The sequence below is a fragment of the Lygodium microphyllum genome, chromosome 28 (assembly GCF_053477565.2).
Source record: "Lygodium microphyllum isolate KBCC chromosome 28, Lygodium_microphyllum_v1.1.10, whole genome shotgun sequence".
NCBI classification, from domain to species: domain Eukaryota; kingdom Viridiplantae; phylum Streptophyta; class Polypodiopsida; order Schizaeales; family Lygodiaceae; genus Lygodium; species Lygodium microphyllum.
The window spans coordinates 44,141,044-44,155,829 of record NC_141162.1 but is presented as its reverse complement, the minus strand read 5'-3'; the positions used below and the strand labels follow the sequence as shown (position 1 = coordinate 44,155,829).

The window sequence follows — 14,786 nt, the reverse complement described above, 5'->3', positions numbered from 1 at the left end:
TGTTTGATACTATGGATGATGTTCCATAGTTTCAAATTCAGTGTTTTATTGTAGAGAGTATTGATTGTTATAAATTCTCTCAAGGCTTCTTTTTCTGGAGAAGAGCGTAGTTTTACAACTATTTATTACTTCATTATTTTGTACCCAGATCAAATTAAACAAAAAATATGGAGGCTATTCAAAATGGACTCTAAAGGTGTGCTAATTATTCGATACATTGTAACTTTAAGCATCAAAGTCCTACATGTATTTTAAAATAGACTCTAAAGGTGTGCCAACTTTGGGTGATTTGTGCTTTTGTCACATCTATACGAAGTTGTTAAATGTGTTAAAGAAGAATCTGGCAACATGGACATGTTGATGCATTCTTTAGCCAATGGTCCAAAGGTATATTCACCTAGATATTTTGGTATGCTCATTAGATAGTGGTCTATAGGTTTGTTTAAGGTCATGCACCTATGGATGGGTATTGTGTATGTAATGTGTATTGTATTTCTTTACCAATTACAAGCTCTCAAGACAAATGATTAAACCACAACTTGAAACCTTGAGACATGGTTATCTTTTTGTTGTGTCTCTTTACTCATTTTGGCCCTTTATTGACCCTAGTAAGATGTGAAAATTCACCTTTTGTTTTGATACTTTAGTCTTAAGTCTATATTTGTTGTAATTCATTGGCAGATCTGTAGGGGGCTCATCCTTATCTCTCACTCACATTACTTCCAAGAAAATCATCTTTGAGTAAGTTTTGCTTTCATTTGATTACTCTCATTTGGTTTTCATACTATACATATATTTTTAGCAAAGTTTGGTGTTTGAATTTAGAGCTGGAAAATTTTCTTTTAAAAAAAACAAAAAACTTTGAATGGACAATGAAATCCCAATGCTTGAGCATGGCTTTTTGAGTCTTAATAGTTATATAAGGCTATTGGAAGACTATTTAGTTATTTTCTTTGTTTACGTCCTTAATTTTGAAGCTGGTAGAAAGTACAACATTCAAGTGAAAACCATTTCTATAGGTTGCTAAATTCAAAAACTTGACTATTGTTTTCTTGTTCTATGTTTCCTTCTTGTGCATGGTCAAAATAGACCTGTGACAAGAATGAACTATGACTGATGACATGTTTTCTCTTTTGGCCATTTTTAGTTTGTTGCATGTTTCTCATCCATCCATGTTTTCTTTTCTGCATTTCACTCTTTTCATTAGTATTGCACATGCGTTTTATGCATTTTTTGAAAAAGAATCACTTTTGAAGGAATTAGATGGTCTCTCTTGAGCAATGTGACAAATATGTGATACTTGTCCGCTAATTTGATGGACATCTTTTAAGTGCACCACTTGAATCTTTTGATTTAAGAATGGATAAGAAAACCAAAGATTTCATTCATACACTACCAATAGAGTTTTTTGGACTAGACAAACAATCAAATTGAATATGCAGTTTACATGGAGCAGCAATTCGAATAGAGTTTATAGGGAGAATCGATGTAAGAAAATTGTTCACTTGAAATATATATGCTTATGTTTGTACTTGAAGAGATGATTTTTGTAGTATACCTGCATGACTTGTCTATATAACTTGTGGATGGTAGAATTCTTAGAAATGGGCAAACTATTGAGTTTGACCATACAAATGATGTGTAAAGACTTCTAAGTTCTATCATGATGGTTGTGTCTTTCCCAATCTCCACTCTTACCTATTTAGGTCTTGTGTTGTCCAATGTAACCTCTCAGACTTGTACAAAGTTTTTGAGATTTATGGTTGTTATACATGCACAACCTTTATATTATGTCTGCATTTTTTATTGAGCTATTCAGTATTCTTAGTATTGTTTTTGTTAGTGGTGCACAGATCGGATGCTGTATGCTCGTGTAGTGAACGTCAGAAGGTCCCCAAGAACAAGAGAACTCTACTTTTTGCACAAAACTCAAGGTAGAAAGCATGAACGACATGAACAAGAGACCAATTGGGTGCAATCTCCCCCCATGCCTTGTGTGAGCGCTCCACAAAGCATGTATTTTATGTATTAACCATCTTCAAGCTCAAATAATAGCCCAAATTACAAAATAGCACGCTTTTGGCTTTTGAGTTTGCTTTAGCACAAAATAGAAATAAAGCTAATGGGCGGGCGCCCAAAGAGTCAGGCATACCCAATACAATGTCCAAATACAAATATCATAATCATGTGCCCATGCGCATACAAAATAATAGATAAGTAACCAACGCCTTAATAAATAGGCGCGACAAAATATAGGTGCCATGCCTAAGGTATGCACCCATCAAAATATAAGTGATAACTCAAATGCACGCTATCCTCCAAGGCTTTCCTCCGCCACTGCTGCTGTCTCTACACATCAACTGAAGCATTCACAATTGTGATAATACAATTAAACCGACAAAAGTGAATACCTAGTAGTCTTTAGCTACATAAACAAATCAATTGGTTAGAAATCAATCCTAACCTTAATTTATCACGAGTGCGCACTCTAAACTCATAAACATTTATTAATTTAAGATGTATTTTACGGAATCACCTGCTATGGAATCACCCATGTACACACTAAATTAATGAAACGCCCGAAAAGGATAGGCGTCCCCATCAACTTCTCGCACAAGCATGCGTAGTTGGAGTAAGGCATTCCAAAAGCATTCGGTGTACTGAGAAATAGGCTCACGATCTCTTTGCTGAAGAAGGTCCCATTGCTTTATGGCTTTTTCATGGACTTGTGGAGGAAGGAAATTCTGCATAAACTTCTTTTTGAAACTCTCCCAGGTAGTGGGACAATCTATGCTCTTACGAACCACGGTCCACCAAAGAGATGCTCTATCCACTAAATGATTAGTGACACACTTGATTTTATCTTTTTCAGCGTATGTCTCCTCATGAAAGTAATCATCAAACTGACTGATGAATGCAAGAACAGTTTTTCCATCTCGAGTGCCATTGAAAGTACGGAATTTGAAATTTCTTTTACTTATCTTTGTTTCTTTGCGAATGGATTGAGCTTCGAGAGTCGCATCCATGGTTCATCGGATAAGATCTTCGGGTTGTGTGGTCCATCTTTGTCGGTAGTTGATCTTTGTAAATTGGCCAATTGAACTTGCAAGGCTTGCTGGGCTCTTCATTCTTCATCCAACTGCATCATAATTAAATCCAACTTTTGTTCCACCGTAGGTTCAGAAAACATTTACAGCCTTCAGCCATTAAATCATCCATATTTTGTTCCATTGTCGAAGGGTTTTCGAAAACAAAGTCGCCACCACAAAGGACCTTGACTAAATTTCAGGATAGAAGATCAATCAAGCAAGATCACATTTAATTACAACCCTTATTTCCGAGTTGCATAAGCACCTTGCATCTCTCTATCCCTCCTTAAGGAAAATTTTCCAAAGAGTTAAGGCAATGTTCTTATATCAACCTCGAGCTAGAACAACAATGATGTCCTCAGTAGCTATGTGTTTGATTTGCAAAATCATTATGAATGTGAACTCGGTAATGAATCTCCCAGCTCTGAGAACAATAATGTTGACTGCCTGAACTAACAACCACTGTTTCCTGCAAGTATTAATAGGAGGACCCTTTGAACATCGAAGAGAAAGCTGCACAACTAAAGAACTTCTAATATCTAGTCTTCCCCTTTCTCAGGTGGATAACCACACGGAACAAGCATTTTAGTCATGAAATTGTAATGTTGTCTGCCAATGGATTCATTCTCTGTAATTGCAAAGTACGCAAGTAAAGGGTCATGTCCAATAATATATGAAGCATAACTATCACGTTGGATGTTCACTGCCCACTCAAATCGATTAAGGTCGGCGTGTCGGTGCCGACATACTTCTCTTGCAAATGCTCGAGTTGCGAGTTGATGTTAAACCTATCGCTTGCCTGCATGATTACTCGCTCTGCGTTTAGGAGGTCTAAACTCGTTCTGTGAGGCCAGTTACGGATTACTGGTAACCTTTGGCCGGCCAACATAAAATTTAAGCTTTCGCTCCTGTATTGGAGTTAGGGGATGTTAGGATTTTCTATATATAATTTTGTCTCGCTTCAGCCTCTCTCTCCTATTGGAGTTGCGAGACATTAGGAATACTGGTCACTCACTTCGTGCAGCTATGCAAAGCTGCCGTGGAGGAGCAACATTGCAAGGTTTTTTGTGTCTCCTCCTTTAACGTATGTCGTGATCTCCTCTTAAATCTTCCTTTTTTTTCCCCTGATTCCTCCTGTTCTCCTCTGTTCTCCTATGTTTTTGCGTGTGAAATTCCCCAATTGATTACCACCAATCCTGTTCAAACCACACCCTCTTGCTTTCGTCTTTTCAATGCCGTTTTTCTCTCTTCCTCTTCAATAGCTCCCCTCAACTCTGCACACCTTTGCCTCCACTTCAGCTCTTCCTCCTTCAGACTAGAAAAGCGTATTGTGGGTTTTTTCCAAAATAACTTGATGCTGGAGTGATTGTGCATATCAGCGAAACACGACCATGACCACTCAATGGCCACTGCAATAAACGTGTTAGCTTTTAATCACGAAAAGCGACATGCGACAGTATTCCATCGACCTCTCTTGATCCGATCATACCGCTTCCTATAGCCTTCATCATCGTTTTTATACTTCATCGTTCCCTTCGCCTTCCTCAACTTCTTTTGTTTCTTCCCCCTTTTTCGAACCAGAAAAGCGGCCCCTTTCTGACCAGAAAAGCGGCCTCTTTCTGACCAGAAAATTGCTTGTCCCATGCTAATATTGCAATATTATTTCTTGATGCATATTCACGAGCTGTCGTTTTTGTGAGCCCAATGACACCGGCTTTTGGAGCATTGTAGTTTGTTGACCAGTCTGTTGACTGTTAATCTAATTGTATGCTTTATCATTTCTCTCAGTGTGACTGGATTTTTGTCCAAATGGCTTCCTAATGGTGCAGAAGATACGGTTGTATGAACTTATAGACTGAGAGCTTGTCAAAAATGTCTTAGGCATCCAAAAGTAAGCCACATTGTGCATATACTCCAACAAGTGTATTAGCAATAGGAAGATCCTGTTCAAATCCTTTTAAACCAATCTCCATGTGAATGACTTGGCCCTTACTCAAATCTTTCATGCACATAGAAGCTTTCAAGGCACAAGCAATAGTGACAACATTTGGAGAGACACCCTCTAATTGCATGTGATGATAAGAAGCAAATGCCTTGACAAATGGTCCGTGTTCAGCATAGCCTGCAATCAGCAAAGTCCACAACACAAGGTCACGAGCTGGCGACTTATCAAAAACCTCCTGAGCCTTTGACATCATCTCAGACTTGGCATACATCTCAGTTATGCTGCTTCCAATAGATGTATCTGTTTCCAATCCACTCTTTGCCATGTCCAAAAGTAATTTTTCACATTTGTCAATGGTTCCCATGTTACCACATGCCTTCAGCACAGAGGCAAACGTGAAAGCATTTGGAGAAATACCATCGAGTTTCCAAGCATACCAGATTTTGCATACATGTCAACCAGAGCATTATAGATAAGTTTCTCTTGCTCCAAACCCCCTTCCACGCAGAACAAAAGTATAAACACAACAACTAAATATGTACAAAGTATCAAATGTCACACACACAACATCTGGGTGGATTTCACACCTTGAATGCGCAGCAATACGACACCGTCATCCTGTAAAAATTCAAAAGACCTCACACTCTCAAAATCCAAATAGCGGGATGAGCGTAGCTCAAAGTTGGGTGTACAAGCTTATAGATTTTTATTTGGCTTCCACGGTCTTTGATTTTTGTGGTTGCGGGATTTGAAATCTTTGTAAAATCTGCGTATGTCCTTCTGCTTGTGCTGAAACTGGTTCAGCAAGTCTGTGTATACGAACATAGTCTTCCAAATAACAACTTTGCAGTTCAGTGCTCCTGCGCAGGAACAATCCTCATGGGAGTTTTGGCAAAATTCAGTTCTGACTTCTGGTGACTTGCTGGACTTGCAGAGTAACAAAACTTATGAAACTTGATAGACTTTGGAGCTTTGTGTGATTTGAGACTTGGGTAACTTAGCTTACAGCTAATTTGAATGAAAACGACGAATTTTAGGGGGGGGGACATTTTTTCGGCTAACGATCCAGGCGAGGACATGCCGCGATACCAGACGACGAAATTTATGGCTTTCAGCTTTTAAATAAGCTTATTAAGCTTTTGACTTAAGCTTTTAAGCTTTTCAAAGTTATGGAAGATTATCTGATGACCTGTGGAAAAATGACTTGGTGTAGGAGATGTTGACGTGGGCCTCCGCTGTTTCAGGTCGGTCCTTCGCGATCAGAGTCTGTAAACAGAGGTTCTTGAGGACCGCCAGGAATCCACTGCCCGTATTGACCGTTCGCGATGAGACTGACCGTAGAGCTCGATCTTTTGAGGAGCTTTGCCTTCGCACAAGACGGGTAGCGATTGGAAGCTCACGATCTCAGCTTCACTCTGGTACCACTAGTGCACAGATCCGATGCTGTATGCTCACGTAGTGAACGCCGGAAGGTCCCCAAGAACAAAAGAACTCTACTTTTTGCACAAAACTCAAGGTAGAAAGCATGCATGACATGAACAAGAGACCAATTGGGTGCAATCTCCCTCCATGCCTTGTGTGAGTGCTCCACAAAGCATGTATTTTATGTATTAATCATCTTCAAGCTCAAATAATAGCCCAAATTACAAAATAGCATGCTTTTGGCTTTTGAGTTTGCTTTAGCACAAAATAGAAATAAAGCTAATGGGCGGGAGTCCAAAGAGTCAAGCATAGCCAATACAATGTCCAAATACAAATATCATAATTGTGCACCCATGCGCATACAAAATAATAGATAAATAACCAACGCCTTAATAAATAGGCACGATAAAATATAGGTGCCATGCCTAAGGTATGCGCCCATCAAAATATAAGTGATAACTCGAATACACGCTATCCTCCAATGCTTTCCTTTGCCACTGCTGTTGTCTCTACACATCAATTGAAGCATTCACAATTGTTAGTAAAATAATACAATTAAACCGACAAAAGTGAATACCTAGCAGTCTTGAGCTACATAAATAAATCAACTAGTTAGAAATCAATCCTAACCTTAATTTATCACGAGTGCGCACTCTAAACTCATAAACGTTTATTAATTTAATATGTATTTTGCGGAATCACCCGCTATGGAGTCACCCATGTACACACTAGATTAATGAAACGCCCGAAAAGGATAGGCATCCCCATCAACTTCTCGCACAAAGAATCCACTTTGTGTATGAGCCCCGATTAACAAAGTTTACGAAATCCACCGTAAAACCTCACAGGATCCACCGTGGCACGAAATCCACCGTGAAATATGCCTCCTGGCATCAATTAGAAAACATGTATATCTTGTTGCTTGTCTCTCACCAATGAGTCTTAATCTAAGTCAAATGAGGATATTAGGAGCTCTAGCATTGTCTTTGTCTGTCATTTTATGGGTTTTAGACACTTTAGATGGTGGGCACATTGGTGCATTTCTTTTTGGATACTTTTTGGCCATTTTTATGGTTTTGTCTCTATTTAGGGTTTTGCCACATTTTTTCCTAAATATAGGTAGCTTGCTCTCCCATTCTCATGGCCCATCATTGATCCTTCATGATCAGCTAGCCTTCGTCATTCTCTCATCACCTTACTGAAATTTTCTACCCACACTAACGCGTAGAGCTATGTGTTGGGGCTAATCGTTGCAACCTTGTACCTTCAGCCATTGTAGTCGCATTGTTCCTTCTCTCTCATGCATTCTCTCTTTGTCTCCTTCTCTCTATGTTCACTTTTCTCCTTCCATTGTGCACTCTCACATGGTGTTGGAGCCATGCATGGGAGCTGGAGATATTGAAGAGAAGCATGATGTCCGCAATGAAACTTGCCAAGTGCCATCCCTACATACTCCAAACCTTGTGTTTAGAGTCAAATAGAGTAGGCTTGCTTGTTTCAGGCCCTTTATTGCTATGTTTTTTAGGGGGTTTTTTTTTGGCCTTCAGGCAACTTGTAACAGGGCAAGGTGCATTTCTTCCAATCCTTAACTACTGTATTTACAAGGTGATTTTTTTAAAATACCTAGGGTATCTTTTGAAAGGCTGCGCAACCTTATTCTTGCAATGGAGTGGCTCCTCACAAGCTGGCTAGGCATTCTATTAGTTGGACAATACAAAAACAAACATATGTTTTCTACAAGAAGACCCCAACACACCTCTTATAGAGCCAAGCCTTGTATTACCTGTGTTTTTGTATTGACAGTCCCCATATCTCTATGTGTGTTTTTGTATTGACAGTCCCCATATCTCTATTTGTATTACTTGTGTTTTTGTATTGACACCCCTCACAAGCTGGCTAGGCATTCTATTAATTGGACAATACAAAGACAAACATACGTTTTCTACAAGAAGACCCCAACACACCTCTTATAGAGCCAAGCCTTGTATTACCTGTGTTTTTGTATTGACAGTCCCCATATCTCTATGTTTTGTTTTGACAAGTCATGAATCCTCATGGTTGTAACATTTACAAGATGGGTGGTACTTGTTCTCTACTAGGAAGCTTGTTTACAGGTGAATACTATATTAGAGGATTAGGGAATTCTCATATAGTTTAGGAATTCCCAATATAGTTAATATTTGGCCATGTAATCAAATCTTGTCTCCTGACTTGAAAGTGAATTCTACCCTAATTACTATATAGGAATCTTTCCAAGTCCCACTTTGAAGCAAGGGTTAAGATTTAGCCATATGGCCAAATCTGTACCCCTTATTTGAAAGTGGGACCTAGGAGATTCCCAAATTCTCTAATATGGTGTTGGTGGTGGACAGACTTCTTTCTTTGTTGCATTTACATATTGGCTAGTCTTTTCTAACTTGGGCAACTTCTTTTCGATATTGGATGGCCTTTATGTTAGGCCTAAAGCTATGTTTATTTTTGTAGGCATTGTACTTCTGAGCACTCCTAGTAGACTACCATGCTATGTTTATAGGTTGTAGACCTGTATTCATCTACACTTATCGCTCCTCCTCTCTGCTTAACATCGAGTTGTCTCTCTCACTTGAAATACTCACTATCGACACTCTTGTAGCTACATCTTCTATTGACCCATAATTTATATAGTATAGTCTCCCCACTAGACGAGCCTCTAGAAGGATGAATTGCATGTGTTGAAAATGATCATATACCTATGTAACACAACGTAGAAAAGACTGAATAGTAATGTTTTTCTAAAACTTCATTTACTATAGAGAGTCATAGCTTGCATGATCGATGGAGCCTCATACAATATTTGAAACTTCTCCCACACCTCTGAAACTGTATTGTAGGAGGTAATTTTTAGAAGTGGATGCAGCAATGGAAGTGTAGTAATAGACAATGTAATACAAGAGTGAAGAGAGAAAAATAACATTGTAAAGAAAAAAACTCACAAAATATACTAAGACATAAGAAAGTATAGAAACAACGTGGCCCACCAGTTGTACGGGCATTAGCACTAGCTCCCTCTCTCCATCAATCATTGCTATGGAAATATGTAGAGTGATACAATTAATGATAGAATGAGTATATGCGAACATGGATTTCTTGCCTTTGGCCAAGATGGCTAAAGTGTCCCTCCATGTAAACTTAAGTAGGAGCCAATCCCACTCTCTATCAAGCAATGGCCCATCATGAACTTGGAAGTCAATTCCAACTCTAGCATTTGAAAACTTGCCAAACTTTGATCAATGAGTTAGGGAAACCCCTCTCTTGATCTTCTGTACCTGCATACCTATATAGACCTATATAGACGAGGCACAAATGCCCCACCTCCACCACTCTCTCACACTCCCTCTTTGGAATTGGAGATTTGTGAGAGATGTCTTGTATCACTTGTACAAGCAAGCTGGAAGGGAGGCTCAGATAGCCATTGCCAAGGCCACATGGCAAAAGCCTAAACTTGGATGTGTAGATGAGAAAGACTCACAGAGAGAGTAATCACCCTTCATCATTGTTTGTGCCTTCTCCTTCATAAAGCTATTAATGTCATGCAGTCCTTTTGGAGATATCTCTTTTTGCCACCATAATAGCACTGAGACTTCTATTGCTTCTTTTGTATGCCACCCCACTTTGAAAATGGAACATTTGGAGCACCAAGAGACATCATCCTGACCAAAACCTAAATCTCAACATAGCACATATCCAACATAACACTCATACATGGGTAAACAATGGTTGCTTGCTAAGCATCAGTATGAGAAGCCAAAGGAGCCATATTAAAGGAGATATAGACAAGATGAGTAGAGGTAAGAGATCTTGAGGGATAGATATGTGCCAAGACTACAAACCTACAATATTTTTCAGAGTCCAAGGAGTAAAGAGAATACAAAGAGAATGAATCTACGATAGATAGAGTGTGGTGTAGAGAAACACAACAATCGGATACACAAGAGCCCTCCTTAAAGTTGAGCAATGAATCATAGAGGCTAATTTAAAAAAAGACAACTATCGTACAAAACAATATAAATCAAGAGAAATTAGACCAAATTCAACCAATCCAACGATCAAACAAAGAGTGGTAGCAGCAAGACGCCTAAAAGTATTGTCACCGAATCTTCAAAGGGTTGGAAACCTAGAAACACAAATAGCTAAAGAAAAAATGCAAAAAATTAAGCAATGAATGTAGTTATATAGCAAGTTAAACAGGTTGCCTCAACCCTAAAATAGGCCAAATACAGTAAATGCTAATTGTTGCAGTTATTAAAGTGCAAGTTAAGAAGGGCACAAAAAAGCAACATGAGGTTGCGTAGACTAAGACTCACAATAGTCCAGAATAGGTCCAATCAATAGTACTAAAAAATGTCTAATACATATATTCACATTAGGATAGATCAGCAAAAACACACCAAAGATGGCTAATCACTAGGCAAGAGCAAAGCACCTAAGTTTTAATACTATGTCAAAAGTGGATGCATCAATGGAATCATAGAAAACTATTATAATAAACTATGTAACACAAGAGTGGAGAAAAGAAGAACATTGCAAAGCAAAGAACTTAGAAAGAAATAAATGATTAGGTAATGGAATCCATATACCAAGGCATCAAAAAGTACAAAATAACATGAGTCACAAGTTGTAGGGGCATTGGCATTGGCTCCCTCTCTCCATGGGTCCTTGCTATGAAAGTATGCAAAGTGATACAATGAATGACATAGGAGGAGGAAGCACATGAGTAAATAGGCCCAAAATATGCCATCAATATGATCAAATCAGCCAAGGCCTAGCAATAAATGCCTAAAACACCATGAATATGACAAATAAAAAATGCCTAAAATACTTGATTGTGCCTAGCCTAGTGACACATGCACAGACTCACTCGTGAGCTGACATATATACTAACTCTAACTTTTAGAAATGCCACATTAGAAATGTACCAAAGAAGCACAAAATATGCACGTGTATCATCTATATCCCAAATAAGGACTACTCCCTTGTTGTCCTAGTCCTAATCATCTCAAAGAGGAGTTCGAATCTAGGGACGCACAATAGCTCCTGAAACCATGTACCACAAGTTCTTTTGCATGAATTGGTCTTTCATGATGGCATTCTAGGTTAGGTAATTAGAATAATGATACTTATTGTAACAGGAGCACTAGGGAGGTAGCATTAGAGAGGATAATACATAACTGTGAAGAAAAGAAGAGAGATAGAGAGAGAGACAGAGTATCGCAAAAACATAGCATCAACTACACTTTTCTTGAGTTCGTACGCTATGCAATTTATGCAAAAATTGTAGTTGTTGTTAGGAAACCACAAGTAGTATAAGCATCAAATGTAGCAATACATAAATAAAATAGTGAAAATTTTAAAATCACATATTGTTGTAAACAATGGACGTAGTAAATTGTTAGATTTTGGTCAAGAACAGGTCTCTTAGATAGTAATAGATACAGAAATATCAAGAAGCAATGGTAGATGGTGATGGCACACTTATAGCAGTGAAAAATAGCACCTCAAGACTAAACACAAATGTCTAGTACCATGTCACAAGTGGGTGTAGTGATGGAAGCATATACAACTACTGTAATATAATATACAACACAAGAGAGAAGAGAGAGGTTGTAAAGAAAGGGAAGGATATTGCAAAGAGAACTCAGAAGAGTTCTTGGGAAATGTAATCCAGATACAAGAAAAGAGATAGTACAATACTAGTGAATCACTAGCTGAATAGGCGCTGACATTGGCTCCCTCTTTTTGCAACAAGACCTATAGACATTCGACTAATAGAAGTGAATGATTGAGTAGGGATCCCACCCTATAAATAGGAAATAAATATGAAAAAAAATTCCATTTGAAAATAACAAAATAATTAGGTAAGCTAGCATAAAAATGCCTAGTCTGCCACATATGGGTCTCCATAAATTGTATGATTACATATATGCCTAGGCCACTAATACAAAGTTAGACTCACTAACTTGCTAACATTGAGGGTGGTGTCAGAGTCTTCAATCCATTGGAGATGGATCTTAAGTGCAATAACCACCAACCAGAATTTTTGATGTAGGACTAGATAGCAACAAAATCGCAACAAGAAGAATTATTAGAGCAAGATTATGCAAGATAAGCAAGGTGACAATTGTAAGCCATGATCTGGAGCAAAATGTAGTTGTCCACAACATATAATCAGCAAGGTGGAAATTATAGAAGATGGGACATGTGCTAAAGATGTCGAGGAGGGAGTTCGAGTGATTTTGATGACAACCAGTAGTAGGCAGCCATTAGATGGAGCACCAAAAATGTAGGACGGAGTTCATGGCAGTGAGAGAGGTGTAGGAGCTAGCAACATCAAGGCAAGCTGGCGGATATTTTGTGATGAAGGAGATGTTGCAAAAAAGTAGTTACAACAACACTTGGATGAGAACTCCACAAGATCAGGTTGAGTAGTGTTAACAGTAGCAATCTAATGACATTAGTTGGTTGGGAACAAACACAGTCCATTAGATGATAATGGAAAGTTGTTAGGCGTCCATGGTAATCCAAGTCCTCTAAACTTGCACATCTTCTTACATGTGCCACCTTCACTCTTCATCATCTTCAAGCTCAATTGTAAGTTCAAAGTCTTCTTCATCTACTCCAAGTTTTCCATCTTTTGCAAGCTCTTTTCCTTCCTCTTTAGCAATGTCATCCTTTGGCACCTTCTTGTAGAAATCTACTCATAACATTTGATCTGTAACTCATTTCACTAAGATTCTTGAAGAAAGAAAGTAGCCCAAATTCCAATCTACAACTTTTGTGAAGACAACAAGATCAAATTCTAAAATATTCACCTCAAAAAAATTCTACATAGCCTATAGCTTAGTTTTCCTACACATAGTCCACTATAGACAACCTTGTGTCTCTACATACTAACTCTGTTAGTGATCATAATTGGTAGGGTTGTTTCTTAGGTGTAAAAGATCAATTTTGATGGGTTAGTTACCATTAGAACCTCTCCTATTAACACCAAATTTGAAAATACCAAATTTGGCCAAATGGTGAATTGCAACGATATGCTTCCATAACCTCCTACTAGGTCAAATGGCAAAATCATAATCATCCAATAATTCATACAAAAAAATCACATGATTTATCTTGGTCCATACAACTTGCATATCAAGCATAGCAACACACAAAGACCACTAGGATAAAAAGTCCACTTCATCTTCTTGCATAGGTCAACCTCATGAAAGCATTCACTTGGAACATAAACTTGAATATATGTACCCTACATAATCATGCATTCAATTTGTTCATGATCATACACACAAATACATGGTTGTTTTCTTTTTATCATCCTACTTTAATTACCTTGTATAGAAGCAAATCACTATCAAACACTTGTGCTCTAGAAATTTCCTTCAAGGTTTGATGGAGTGGCCAATACATTACAGGCTTAGACATTGATGACCTCGCAAGTTTTAATCATATGCCCTCCCTGTTGCTTGAGCATGAGAAATCCTTGCAATTATAGGGTAGGCTCCCATCTTGATATGGAGACTAATAGGAGGTTTTTTCAGCTTTACAGAGGGGTGATTGGAAGTAGGAGACAACAAAGGCCCTGTATTATCACTATAGTAAGAAGGAACATCTTTGCAAAGATTGCAAGGAACTAGGGGCATTGTGTAAGAAGAAGGAGAAGGAGAAGGAGGAGGGTATGGACTTCTCCAATGAGTTGTCATACTCATTCTCATCCTCATCGAACAATGATTTAGACCCTCTAGTAAGGGTGAGGACAACATGCAAATGGAAATGTCTATGAGGGCTTCTAGAAGTGGGATGTGCCGGAAGGAATAGGGAGGTATTTTTGGAATAGTGGAAGTGAATACATGGGAGAATGGGAAGACTCTTTGATGAGCTATTTTTAATTAATATGCCTCCATAAATCAGAAGTTTAGGTATATTACTAACACAATTTCAATTGAGGTTTGGCTTTTTCTAGAGCTAGGGATGATGTTTCTCTTGAACTCCTTAAAAGATAAAAATTTCATGTTATTATTTCTTTCTATTAGTATTGGTTTAGCATCCTTGTACATCATGTTAGATTGGCCAAAGGGTCTTGGTTGTAACTTATGGTGCTACCTAAAAATCTACATACTATAAATGTTTGCAATTCTAAGATTTCAAATCACAATAAAATATTACTTTTGTGAGTCTTGCTGTTGTTGTAGCAAATAGACTTCATGTTGTATTTATGGGTGCCCATTTCTTCTAGGAAATAAAGTAGTATTATTCTTGCTTCTTCTCTAGTTATGCTGATGTTATTTTGGGCG

At 38.2% G+C, this 14,786-nt stretch overlaps 1 protein-coding gene and 1 pseudogene across 1 annotated transcript; both read right to left on the bottom strand.

Moving 5' to 3' along the window:
• Positions 1-3,505: 3,505 nt before the first annotated feature.
• On the bottom strand, positions 3,506-3,894 carry LOC148011408 (uncharacterized protein At4g14342 pseudogene; annotated as a pseudogene).
• Positions 3,895-4,966: 1,072 nt separating this feature from the next.
• Positions 4,967-5,398, bottom strand: LOC148011407 (pentatricopeptide repeat-containing protein At4g30700-like). Its single transcript, XM_087670356.1, has one exon. It carries the CDS (start codon positions 5,396-5,398, stop codon positions 4,967-4,969), a length of 432 nt encoding a protein of 143 aa, XP_087526482.1.
• Between the last annotated feature and the right edge of the window lie 9,388 nt (positions 5,399-14,786).

What these genes read in the sequence shown, in the direction of transcription:
- LOC148011407 (XM_087670356.1), bottom strand. Translation starts at nt 5,398, where the DNA reads ATGGGAACCATTGACAAATGTGAAAAATTACTTTTGGACATGGCAAAG.